Below are 13,535 nucleotides of genomic sequence, written 5' to 3'. Positions count from 1 at the left end.
TTAAATATCGTGTTTTGACCATTCTTACTGTTGACCTAACTGGCTTTTACTAGCCGGACCCTCTTTTTTAATCATCCACCTGTATCTTGTCTCCACCTCTTTTTCTGGTACAAAATATCCTCCCCCTCTTTCTCCTTAATCATTCTCTCTTTGTCTCTCTCTCTCTCTCTCTCTCTCTCTCTCTCCCCTTCCTTTTTTCTTTTCTTTTTCGCGAACCAAATTCCCTTCCCCTCCTTCAACTGCCGACAATCCACCCTAATACCCACTACCGTCGATAAAAATTACCCGCAGCCATTTTTGGTTCACGCATCAAGTGTGAGCTACGGATGTACGTTCGCTACATAATTCCACTTTTAAATGTTCTGTGAAATGCATTAATTAATTAAAACCTTGTTATGGAATGATATATTGTCAGATTCTCTCTCTCTCTGTTTAACAATTTCGAGCCTAAAAACTATTGATTCGTCTCTCTCTCTCTCTCTCTCTCTCTCTTTGATGGTGGTTATATTATGTTGAAATGAGTTATTGAATGTTTTTGCGTAAAGATTCATCCCATGCTAATTGTGTAACCTTTGTATATCATAACTCACTGATTTGATTTTGTGTTTATGAAATCCTTTCAGGGCAGGTTCGCAACGACTGAATAAAAAGAATCGAAAGAGTTGTACTATTTTATTTCAAGGCTTGTATGAGAGGAGAATTTTTAAACTGCTTACAAACGATTTTTAAACCACCTATAAACTATGTACTCCATCCGGCCCACACAGATTTTCCATTTTCACTCTTCACAACTTTCATTATTAATTTTTTTTTTCTAAATGATGAGATAAAGAGTGGGAAAATCATTTTTGACCATTCGGTGAAGAGAAAAATAATCACAATGGTCTGGATTAGCTAATACTACCCCATCACGTGGTATTGGATGGTCCCATAGGTATAGGACCAGATAATCCCCTTCTAGTTCAGTGACTAGCTAATCCTAAGGGATTCAAGCATCGGAGGAGCGTTTTTAGGTCACACTTAGTTTTATAGAAAGATTGATTTTCTCTCTATCTACCCTCCCTTCTTTCTCTCTAATTAGATCTCACTTCACATCAACATGTATAACTAGGAAACGACTTCGGTGTCTCCGGTCATTCTGGGGACACCGTAACTTTTGGCATAACAAAATCATTATGAGCATAACCAAAATCCATTACAAGCATAACAAAACCATAACAAGGCATAACTTGTTTGTTATGCCTTGGTTGGGTTTGGTTATGCCTTGGTTGATTTTTTGAATATTTTTTGGTTATGCCTTGTTTGGGTTTTGTTATGCTTGTAATGAGTTTTAGTTATGCTCATAATGGTGAAATTATGCCAAAAATTACGGTGTTTCCAAAATGACCGGAGACACCATAGCATCATCCGTGTCACTATCTAGATGATGCAATGGTGTCTCCGGTCATTTTGGGAACATCGTAACTTTTGGCATAACTGACCATTAAAAGCATAACAAAAATCAGTGATGTGCATAACCAAAACTTTATAGAGGCATAACCCTCAAAATCCCCAGAAATTTTGGGGATTTTGAGGGTTATGCCTTTGTAAAGTTTTGGTTATACACATCACTGATTTTTGTTATGCTTTTAATGGTCGGTTATGCCAAAAGTTACGGTGTCCCCAAACGGCAGGTGGACACCGTAGCATTTCTCCAACTATCTATAGGATGATGAAGGTATCATAGTTTCTCTTCCCTTCATATATGGATGAATTTTTGGCATAACTAAAACTCATTACAAGCATAATAAAATCCAAATAAGGCATAACTAAGAAATATTCAAAAAACCAACCAAGGCATGACCAAACCAAACTAAGGTATAACAAACAAGCTATGTTTTGTTATAGTTTTGTTATACTTGTAATGAGTTTTGGTTATACTCATAATGATTTCGTTATGCCAACAGTTACAGGGTCTCCAAAATAACCGGGGACACCGAAGTCATTCTCTTCATATAAACTCTCTCTCTCTCTCTCTCTCTCTCACACACACACACACACACACACTTCACGATTTTTCGGATCATATCTTAAAGAGAATGACTTCGGTGTCTCCGGTTATTTTGGAGACACCGTAACTTTTGGCATAACAAAACCATTATGAATATAACCAAAATCCATTACAAGCATAACAGAACCATAACAAAGCATAACCAAAACCACATAAAGGCATAACTTGTATGTTATGCCTTAGTTGGATTTGGTTATGTCTTGATTGATTTTTTGGATATTCCTTAGTTATGCTTAATTTGAGTTCTGTTATGCTTGTAATGGGTTTTAGTTATACTCATAATGGTAAAGTTATGCCAAAAATTACGGTGTCCCCAAAATGATCGAAGACACCATAGCATCATCCTACTTTAAATATCGTAAGTTCCCTACTTTTGTTTAACAAGAACATTCAACAACGCTACGATTATTTTTGATCTACATTAGGAAACTAACTTTTGCACCATTGGTGTTTTTTTTTTTTTTCCATTTTCTATATATACAGTTCGTTTCCATTGCCGGTTATACACGAAATGTCGAACCCCGGGGCTATACATCTCGCAACTAATGTTGGTGGAAAGCTAGAGAGAGAGGAAGTAATCGACGCTGTAGAGAAGTATGCACTCTAATTTTTTTCCATCTTTTCGCTTTGTTTATTTTTTTTTCCCCTTGACGATATATAGTATATATCTCAAAAATTGTCTTGACTAGCTAACATAGGAGTGGCGATTAATATTTTGCATCTGTATTATACATACCCGAAAATCCTTTGTACTCCCTCCGTCCCATAATATTTGTCCGGTTCGCAAAACGAGAACGTAAAAATAACCCAATTTTTCGCGAGAAAAAGTCAAAAAAATTTCAATTTATTTACTAGATGTCGATGAGTTCTTTCATTTTATGAAAAAAGTTTGAATTTTTTCTTGAAAGAAATGCATTATTTTTTATTCCTTGTTTTGTGGATCAGAAAAATTTTTTTGGAACTGAGGGAGTTCTTATTTTTTGCGTGTACTAATATTTTTGTATATTTTCTCCATTAATTGTGCAAGAATCTATATCAAAAATGCTAGGGGTACATATGAAATGTACATATTATGTACATATCAGTTTTGTGGGGCCCACTTCGGGTTCCACAAAGATGATTCAAACCGTCCATTATTTTTCAAATATTTTTTTATGGAGCCCTGTAAAAAATCAGCACAACCCGATATCGGTAAGGATTTTTTCTTAATTTGTGGAGGCGAAACTACTTAACTGCTTAGTTTCGCCCCTACAAATTCAGAAAAAATCCTTACCGATATCGGGTTAAGCTGATTTTTTACAGGGCTCCATAAAAAAGATGTTTTAAAAATAATTAGCGGTTCGGAGCATTTTTGTGGGACCCGAATTGGGCGCCACAAAATCTATATGTGCATTGTATGTACATATTATATGTACCAATAGCAGCACTCTATCTATATAGAGTACTGCTATGGGTACCGACGGTACCCATAGGGAAAATGCACCGACGGCCACCGGACGGCCGTCTCCGGTCACCGGACGGCCGATCCGAGCCGTCCAAAAATTTTAAAAAATAAAACCGAGTGGCCTTACGCGAGAATCAATGGCATCCGAGGTGTGTAGGGTACTTGATCCGAGCACCCATTTTTCGTGTATATTTGTATATACGTGTATATACACGAAAAAGGGGTACTCGGATCAAGTACCCTACACACCTCGGATGCCATTGATTCTCGCGTGAGGCCACTCGGTTTTATTTTTTAAAATTTTTGGACGGCTCGGATCGGCCGTCCGGTGACCGGAGACGGCCGTCCGGTGGCCGTCGGTGCATTTTCCCTATGGGTACCGTCGGTACCAATAGGATTTCTGATCTATATATAGGGATAGGAAAATTCGGCCCACGATCTAATATTTCACGGAAGCAATGGTACAAAAAAAAAAATGACTACATAAGGTTTGAACCCTAGGATTAGTGGACAACACGATTGGTCCCTCAAGATTATAGTAGTAGACGAGTGCATAAACTGCCCCAGACACCTGTTATCAAGATAAGGTTTTAACCTCTTAACATTGCGTCTTGTCTCTTTATTATTCTAGTATTTCACTTCAACTTTAGATTTGATGTATATTCGTTTCGTTTCGTGTTGCATTTCTCTCATATCATCATATGTGTTAAATATGAGAGAAGAGATATTTTATTGACTTCGATAATATTGTACAATGAGTTCCTCTATTTATAGAGGAGAGGGAGCCTAATTAAGGAAGGAAATCGATCATCTCAATTAACTACGGAAGAAAATTATCCTAATTACAATCAAATCTCAATCTCATGATATGATCACGATATTATTTATTATATCCATTTATTCTAACAATATGAATGTGCTTATCTATTTTTCTTTTAGGAAGGCATATTGAAATTAGTATATAAATGTGTAATTAGCAGCATTTAAACCACTATAGTACTAAAGTTGTATGGGGGATTTGTTCAGGTACGAGAAGTATCATGGCTATTACGGAGGCGACGAGAAAGAAAGAAAAGCGAACTATGCTGACATGGTATCCGAATTGGAAAACGGTTTCATCTTTTTTGGTTTTTGGTTCTCTTTTTCTTGACGGTAGGATGTTAATAAGTTAGATTGCTACTACTTACGGGCCAACCTCCATCGGTTTGAACTCGCGATCTAATCTTCAGTACTTAAACCCGAGGGGATAGACTACTAATTGGGTTTGCACTATAAGGTTAACCTTTTGTGGGCCTTCCGGGAACCCAAAATAAATAATCGAAAACGTTCAAGTTTATATATGGAGTACGTACAGTAAAGATAGGACGTTCAAGTTTATAAAAGGTGCGAACAGTGAAGATAGGACGTTCTTTGTGGGAGGAGAGTACGTTCTTGTTTCCGGTTGGCGCGATGCATTAGGTCCAAATAAATAGTCTATTTTGATTGACTAATATAGTCTCTGAGCTAGGGTTCAATGTTTTCACAGTAGTAACCGTACTGAAGTGTTTCATGTGTCACTGAAGTGTTTCATGTGTCCCAAGGCAGGGCTGTTATGAGGGCATTTTGGGCTCATTAGTTTATTTATTTTTTTATTTTCTTTGGTTCACAGAGTCGGCAATACTCACAAAAAAACCAAAATAATCGAACATCAATAGCTATATATGCCTATATGATCAACACAACACATTTTTAATAAGTAAGAATGTGTTTTGGTCATGTAGTTATATCAGTATCCAACTAGTGAGATTTTCGGCAATTGCCAACGACTCAACGAGGCGAACGAAATGAACAATTTGGATCAAACTAATTAATAGGTCGAGCATGGACCGAAAATGACCCTCGCAGTAGCCTGCTGAGCTAGCAACACGAACCCATCCCACGTGGTCTGCAAAAATATGTTGTACTTTTTTTAAAAATCTCATGTGGTTTTGGTCAGGTGAATAAATATTACGATCTCGTCACAAGCTTCTATGAATACGGTTGGGGAGAGTCGTTCCATTTCGCATCCAGGTTTTTTTTAATTTACAGTGTTTCTTTTTTCAATTTCCTCACTTCTTTTATCTCAATCTAATTAAGAAATTTAATTAATTATATATATATATACCTGTTGATAATTAGTTAAAGAAAACAAAATAAAATAAAATTTGTGGTGCAGATTTAAAGGGGAGTCTCTTAAAGAGGCCATTAAGCGGCACGAGCACTTCATTGCTTTACAGTTATGTCTAAAGCCTGGGCAAAAGGTATTTTTTCCTCACTCAGCTGATTCTGAAATATAACATACATCTTCAATTGTTCTATAAGGATAGTCCATTACGAAAAATGGTGCGACGATTAGATAAAAAAAAAAAATTTACGTTTGCACATTATTTTCTAAATTTTTATGCATGCACCAATTGAAGATCGATCTGATCAATTACTTCTTCAATATTGTGCAAAATAAATTTGAATGTTATTACATACATGAGTACTTTGTTTTTTTTAACTGAAGGAGTATATAATAGCTCAATTTCTTGATGGACAATCATTTTGAATGGAGAAGATCATATCACTTTATTTGTGGGTGATATTGATGAGTTTGGCTTTATATTTTCTACATGTAGGTCTTGGATGTTGGGTGTGGAATTGGTGGACCATTAAGAGAAATTGCCCAATTTAGGTAGGTGATTATCCCATTACTTAGCCTAATCGGGGCCTTGAATTAGTATATTGCATCGTCTTGGTGAAACAGTTGCATTTACATCAATCATGTGGGGTTCCGCAATAATTTGCCGAATAGCATTGCAACAAACGTTGACACTCAACCACTCGATTCGAGTTGCTCATTTGTGTACATCATGGATGGAAAAAAAAAATCCATGTCAATACGATATTGGTAAGGGTTTAGTTCTAAGTATAGATTTGGTTAGAGAGATTTTATTAATGGTTAGAGTTTTATCGGCTATTTTTCTCTTGAAAAAAAGAGAGACTCAAAATGGTGCGATATTTCGCAAACATGATGTACACATTGAGGTTGCTCTAATATCGTGTGAGAAAAGTTGCAAAACATCCAATCTATGCATGACTAATTGGCAATTTGGCAATGATATTTGTTTATTAAATCAACAATGCTATGTACAGTCGTACACCCCTACCGACCACATATCTTTCACATATGTGTCGGCTCCACACATTCTCAAAAGGGGTGATTTGGACAGCGATGTGGGGCAAGTTTACCGCAATGTATGGAAATCAAACTCTATAATCAAAAACATGGTTGTGTACCTGTATTTTATTGATTACACTCTTTCGTTCGTTCGTTTGTTTGTTTGTTTGTTTTATTTTTCAGGAATTGGCTTCTAATTAGTAGTTTTTTTGGTGCATGAAATCTGGCAGCATGACATCCATTACTGGCCTGAACAATAACGAGTATCAGATAACAAGAGGGAAGGTAACCCTGTTTACATCTAGCTAGTAACAAGGTTTTATTTTTTTCCAAAAAAAAAAAAAAAAAAACCAAGGCTTATGAAATTTTTTTTTTTAATCCCGATGCATCTAATTGAAGTTTGTTTAGTCGAGAATAAATTAAAATTACGTAAAATCTGTGTTAATTTTGCAGTTATTGGATAGGAAAGCGGGAGTGGATAAGTCTTGTGACTATATCAAGGTGTTAGTTTTTTTTTTTTTGTTGGTAAAATGTATTTGTACTGTTAGGAAATTTTCAATTTTGTTTCTGGGTTTTCCTCTTTCCCAGGCTTTGATGATTCTTGATTTTCTTATCGATGCAGGCTGATTTCATGAAAATGCCATTTCCCGACAATAGTTTTGATGCAGCATATGCAATTGAAGCTACTTGCCATGCTCCTGATGTGGTAAACTTTTCGCGCATATTTAAAGGGCCGGCTTATTAAAATTGGAACCCTTCCAGTTTTATTAAACTTCTGGGCTCTTTCTCAAGTCTACTTTGATGATCAAAGTTGTTCATTATGCAGAGCTCGTGAAAAATGCACAAAAACACAATATTGTTTGCACTATCCGCTTCTTGTGAGAAAATGTGTGCACACAATTTGTGCAATTGTGATATTCTAAAACGAAAGAATCCTTTGTATTTGAATCAATGCAAATTCACAAATTGTGTACATGAATGATGATCAAGGCTAGCGTACGTTAGACGCTATGTTCTCAAGGCAAATTCACACTTAGACAAAAAAAAACCGATAGCTACTAACATATACACTTGAATGTGGGAAACATATAAAGAGGTAACGACGGAAAAAAAAAATCCTTTGTATTTGAATCAATGCAGTAATTGCGTGCCTGCTTAAAATGTTGAAACAATGAAACTCTTGAAAAGGGTAAACAAAACGAAACAAGAGTATGATCTTTTTCTTGTTATGCATAAGATTTGTTTATTTTGGAGGGTTAATTTATCTTTTATTGATCTATGTTTCGTATGTATGCCCTAAAGGTTGGGTGCTACAAAGAGATTCACAGAGTTTTGAAGCCTGGTCAGTGTTTTGCTGCATATGAGTGGTGCATGACCAGTTCGTTTGATCCCAATAACAAAGAACACCAAAGCATCAAGGTTTTAAACTTCAACCAATTCTCTAGCTGATTATTTTATTGGATTTTGGTTAAATTACACTTTACACATCCTTATCGTATTTCAAAAATTAAACTTTGTGCCATGAGCTTCTAAATTTTCCGAGGATGTTGTCATCATGGTTGACGAATCGATAATCAACAGTCGTCTGATTCTTTAACAGAAAATGCCACAACCTTCTCAATTTAGCTAATGCTGTCTGGGTTTAGTGTCACGTGGCGTTTTCTGTTAGAGAAGTTAGCGACAATTATCAAGTAGACTATGTTAGAGACGTCCAATGGTTTTAACAATTATATTGCTTGAATCGATCCGTATTTAGTGCCCAAATAAGATTGGCGAAAGAACTATGCGGTTGCAAAGCGTAATTTCCATAGTATATAAGTTACATGGCAAGAGGTTCGGATCCTCTCCAATCCATGTTTTGGACTGGACAAGACGGTCCAAATCTTGACCATACATTGGTACAATAAACGGTTTTACTAGTAAGAGCTTAGAAATGGACGGAAACGTCCAGTCCAGTCCAAATTAAAGACCGGAGAGAATCCAATTCACATGGCAACTGAATTGGTATAGATTTGGTATTTTTCAGAGGGAAATTGAACTTGGGAATGGCCTGCCAGACATAAGGACTACAACGCAATGCCTTGAAGCTCTCAAACAAGTGGGTTTTGAAGTGAGTAACACATCCCTAAAATCTACCAGCTAAATTCCCTTATTTTTAATTTTGGAAAATTCTTTGTACATCACGAATTTCCCATATTTGAAATTCCCGTTTATGAAATTTTAACCCCCCAACTATTTTGTTTCGTTCTTCTTTTTATTTTTGATGACTAGACATCCGGATGACCAACTTGCGCGCACCTCAACTAACTCCTGGACCTGAAGTTAACTACCGGTCTTTGTTTTCGTTTCTACGATACTCCATTCATTTAAGATTCAAATAATACCAACAACCCCTAAGGACAGGGGAGCCCCCCTCCCCCCCCCCCCCCCCCAAAAAAAAAAAAAGGCTACGCCAAATATATGGCCAAAGAGGGACCCAGAGATGGTGCCAAGTGGTCCCTGTCAAGCACATCTAGACCGTCCATTTCGATAATTAATGGTCCAAAGAAGAGTTTGTTTTCTAATCCGAACCGATGAAAATATTTTTGGACGGTCCGGATGTGCCCTGCACCCGCTCGGTATGATGCTCAGCAGGAACTGCTTGGCAGCATCCCGGATCTGCAGAAACATTAGTGGAACGAGGCCTAAGTATGGCACATTTTTTTTGGGATCCCATTTAACATATACTCCGTAACTTATAAGAGTGGAATATCTAAGGTATTACGTGAAATACTGGAATAGCATAACATTGTTGCGAAAAATAATGCGAACTGAGGTTTCTTTTTTTTCTTTTTCTTTTTCCGGTTTAAGAGTATTTTTTTTTTTTTTTTGTAATTCTAGTTTGTACAAAATGATTTTTTGCACTCCCCTTTTATCATCCACCCTCCGCCTATATAACCTTTAGGTTTTGTTTGTATGAATTATGAAAAAAAAGTCTCCTCAAAATTGTGTTATTTGATTTTCTAAACTTAAAACTATCAATTAATATTTGTTGGATTGTATGTAAAAGGTTATATGGGAGAGAGATATTGGAGCAGACTTACCCCTGCCATGGTACTTACCTTTGGACACAAGTGGATTCTCACTGAGTAGCTTCCGTGTGACAGCCGCTGGACGGTTTGTGACCAGAAACATGGTAAGTTCGAGCTAGTTGTACTTAGCTCTAGTTTATCTTATATTTGATTCTAACTTTAAATTATCCATTCTATAAAGAAAATGCGATTTGTTGTGTGTCGATTGATGTTTGATATGAGTTCTTGCATAAATGTTTTTTTTTTTTTTTTAAATTTCATGAAATGAACATCTTAAATCATCGTTGAGGCCGAGATCGATACGGTTCACATCGTGAAATTTGAAGAAGTATGGAGTCATGGAGACAGTTGCGGACCCATTATTTGTGTCCATCTAGCAGGGACTCGAATCGCGTTTTGATAATAAAAAAATCTTTTGTAAGTATATATAGTCAATTGCGAGGTCTGAAGAAAAGACAATATTAATTGTGTACATGTTGTGCATAGACACCGTTAGCTTTTATACACGCAACCTAAAAAATGATTGATAACTTAAAATTTTAAGAATTTTTACCCCATATTTATATATAGAAATTTTAAGAAATTCTTCCCACTCAAACACTTGCAGGGGCCAATTCCGCATAATTTTTTTAATTAACCTGAAAATTAGTATAATAGACAAGAATATTTGAAGTTGTTAGCGCCCGGGTCCCCTTGCACCCCTTGGGATCGCCCCTGCATGGAGAGATAGAAATACGAAAAGCTTGTCCAGTTTGTCAACTGTAGCGGGTACTGCAAGGAGATTTTTCGTTTTTTTTTTTATCGGCAAAATTAAAGTAACATATATTAGGGGAAGAGAAAAGGAGTCCAATCAATCGTTGAAATCGTACAGTTAGAAGGATAAAGCCCAATACAACACCTGATCGAGGACCTAAAATGCCCAGATTAAAAAAAAAAAACAATGAACAACATAAACAACCCGAAAGACCTAATCATAGATTTTTCATTTGGTGGATATTCCCCACTGGTGCCATGGGTTATTTGTTAATTATTAGTGCTTCGGTTTCTTTGTTTCAACTTTCAAGCTTATGGTTCTGGAGAGTGTGGGACTTGCACCTAAAGGAAGTCAGAGAGTTCAAGCCTTCTTGGAGAAATCTGCAGAAGGGCTATTTGATGGTGGAAGGTGAGAGTTATTCCCACTCGTATTTAGCAACTTTCTTTCATGTAGTTTTGAGTGTTGTAGTGTTTGAGCTCGACTCGTTTGTTAGACGAGCCAAAAACTCCAGCTCGAACTTGGCTCATTTCTAAACCGATGAACTGATTTGATAAAATCTCCGAATTGGCAAAGTGCATAATATGAATAGATTTGATAAATTGAAGATTCTGCTAGAAAACAATTCAATGATAAAATTTGATTTAAGTTTATGTTTCATATATAGATGCACTTTCAATACATAACTCTAAATCTTCTTATGTGACAAATTCTACTTAATTAACAGGAAGGGAATCTTCACCCCAAGTTACTTCTTCTTGGTCCGAAAGCCCCGTTCGGGCAGCAGCAGCTTCCAAGCGGCCGGGAATTAACCAACAAATCTGTCGGCCTTTCAAAGAGGGCTCAAAAAGCCCTCTCATCTCGGAGCACCACGTGACTGTGCTCTGAAACTACTGTACTCCTTTGAAAGAGGGCTTGGAAAGCCCTCTCATTTGTAAGACTTAGGTATAATAAGGGTTCAAGTACCACTTGCGTTTGGTTTTGAATTTCCTAGGTGCTTATGGTGTCATCACAGACAGCTTGAACTAAACTAATTATTTTCAAAGACATTTAAGTATTTTTAGTGTTTGGTGAAAATTTTCAAGACTTTTTCTCAAATCTTTGTAAACTAATTGTCTCGATGAGAGGAATAAGAAAATTAGGAAAATATGATCCGGAGTTGAAAAAGTTCAGATTATTCAAGCGATAGTAACATTTTTTTTCTGTTCTCAGTAAACTTTTTCTTGCTTCTGGTCATAATATTTTGTATTATAAATTCCTCGGTCAAGATGAATGCGTAATCAACAATTTCTTGCTTAAATCTTACGACTATTAAAAACTACAACCAACGAGACATTAGTCTTAGAAATATTTAGAATCCCTAACTGCTAGAATCAACGAACAGAAATGTGATAGGCTAGCGGTGAGCAGAGCGGCCGGCACATGTCCTTAAGACAAATTCGTCCCTCAATGGTGTGAACGAATTCTCTATAGGCATCAGACTCTCAAAATACAATAGTTGAACAACAACGTAGAAGCGTCATTGCAATATGCACGACGGCCTGCTGACACACACACACATAGCCGGCGAACCAACAACCGTCATCGCACGAATACTATTAACTTATGTTTTGCTACTTGTTTTGAATCGAAACTTGAACCCTCTCGAACCCCAATAGAGTCGCCCAGCTCCGAAATAAGAACATATTATATTATAGGGCAAAGTACGAATTACCTCCCCGAGGTTTTCGCGTTTCGCAGATGACCAGGACCCCTTGTGATTCATTACCCCTGTGGTTTTGGAGTAAAGTGCAACCGATAGACTTTCCGTATAAATTAACGGAAAGTAGAGACCACGCGCATTTTTTGTCAGTGGAAAATAAAATACATAATAGGTAAAGTCAAAATCAATTGTAAAATGACTACTATCCTTTTTCTCATCTTCTTCCTTAAACAAACTCAAAACCACATTGCCAGCCTCGAATCTTTTTGCTCCTTAATTAGCTGTAATAAAATAATCCGGACCGAACCGTCCTATTTGGTCTGGTTCTGCGGTTCTATGGTCAGATTATGGTTCCAAAAAAAATAAGAACTGTTAATTTTGGTTTGGTTACTGGTTCTAAATTAAAGAACCGTGGTTAGAACCGGACCGGACCGTTTAGAACTAATATATATAATTCTATAAAAATAAAAATATGTGTAGAGATTGGTCTACTTTTTGAACATGAAAGAAGTTAGTGCTGCTGATTTAAGTGATATTTTGGGCATTAGAGATGTTGTTCTTTACTTCAAGACGTGATGCTATATTTTATAGTTTATGATATAAGTTTAATTTTAGTCCTAAATATAATGGGTCATTAATATTTTTCTGTCGCTGAAATTAATTATTCCATAAGTGGTTTTGGCTAATTTATTGGTGATTTTCGTCAATGTTTTTCTGTCGAGTGTTAAGTATTTCTTAAACCATATTGGGTTTTAATTCTTAATAAAATGTCTTTTATTATTTTATGAGTTATTTGATGCTTTAAATTTTTAATTTTATGAGTTTGTATTTTGTGAATAAGTGTTTGAATGTTAATTGGATAGAACCGGAACCGAACCAAAACCGGACCGGTTTTGCGATTTGGTTCTGGTTAGGTTCTACGCATATATTGGTTAGGTTCTAGTTCGCAATTTCCTAGAACCGTTGGAAATGGTCCGATTACTGGTTTTTTAGAGAACCGGACCAATCCGGACCATGTACACCCCTAATTAACGGAGTTAGTCATTGCACTTAACTCCAAAACCACAAGGAGGCGATGTGGTCATTAATGAATCACAAGGGGTCATCTGCCTAACGCGAAAACCTCAGGGAGGTAATCTGTAGTTTGCGCTATATTATATAAAGCCTACTTTTGCCATATCTTATTGACAGGCCATTGAGTTTTTTTTTCTTGGCAAACGAACGATTTTATAAATCTCAAAGGGGTACATCGAGGGGGTTACATCTTAGCTTAATGAGCCAAGATACAACAGAACATACAAACAAAAACAACGCATCCAACAAATGGTTGAATGAC

General features: G+C 36.5%; 1 protein-coding gene across 4 annotated transcripts; it reads left to right on the top strand.

Moving 5' to 3' along the window:
- The first annotated feature begins 70 nt into the window (after nucleotides 1-70).
- Nucleotides 71-11,574, top strand: LOC131326980 (cycloartenol-C-24-methyltransferase-like). Of its 4 annotated transcripts, none has more exons than XM_058359916.1 (14): nucleotides 71-107; nucleotides 2,534-2,644; nucleotides 4,521-4,587; nucleotides 5,470-5,543; nucleotides 5,689-5,773; nucleotides 6,134-6,189; nucleotides 6,906-6,960; nucleotides 7,129-7,176; nucleotides 7,298-7,381; nucleotides 7,978-8,094; nucleotides 8,702-8,785; nucleotides 9,725-9,850; nucleotides 10,811-10,908; nucleotides 11,225-11,574. In XM_058359916.1, the coding sequence occupies exons 2-14, from the start codon at nucleotides 2,562-2,564 to the stop codon at nucleotides 11,307-11,309; spliced, it is 1,062 nt and encodes a 353-aa protein (XP_058215899.1). In that variant the 5' UTR covers nucleotides 71-107; nucleotides 2,534-2,561; the 3' UTR covers nucleotides 11,310-11,574. The 4 variants fall into 4 exon arrangements, with proteins under 4 accessions (XP_058215899.1, XP_058215900.1, XP_058215901.1 ...); XM_058359917.1 differs by lacking the exon at nucleotides 71-107 and adding an exon at nucleotides 142-328; XM_058359918.1 differs by lacking the exon at nucleotides 71-107 and adding an exon at nucleotides 160-315.
- Nucleotides 11,575-13,535: the final 1,961 nt, after the last annotated feature.

The sequence above is a fragment of the Rhododendron vialii genome, chromosome 5a (assembly GCF_030253575.1).
Source record: "Rhododendron vialii isolate Sample 1 chromosome 5a, ASM3025357v1".
Lineage (NCBI taxonomy): Eukaryota > Viridiplantae > Streptophyta > Magnoliopsida > Ericales > Ericaceae > Rhododendron > Rhododendron vialii.
This window is presented reverse-complemented; position numbering and strand designations above follow the sequence as displayed.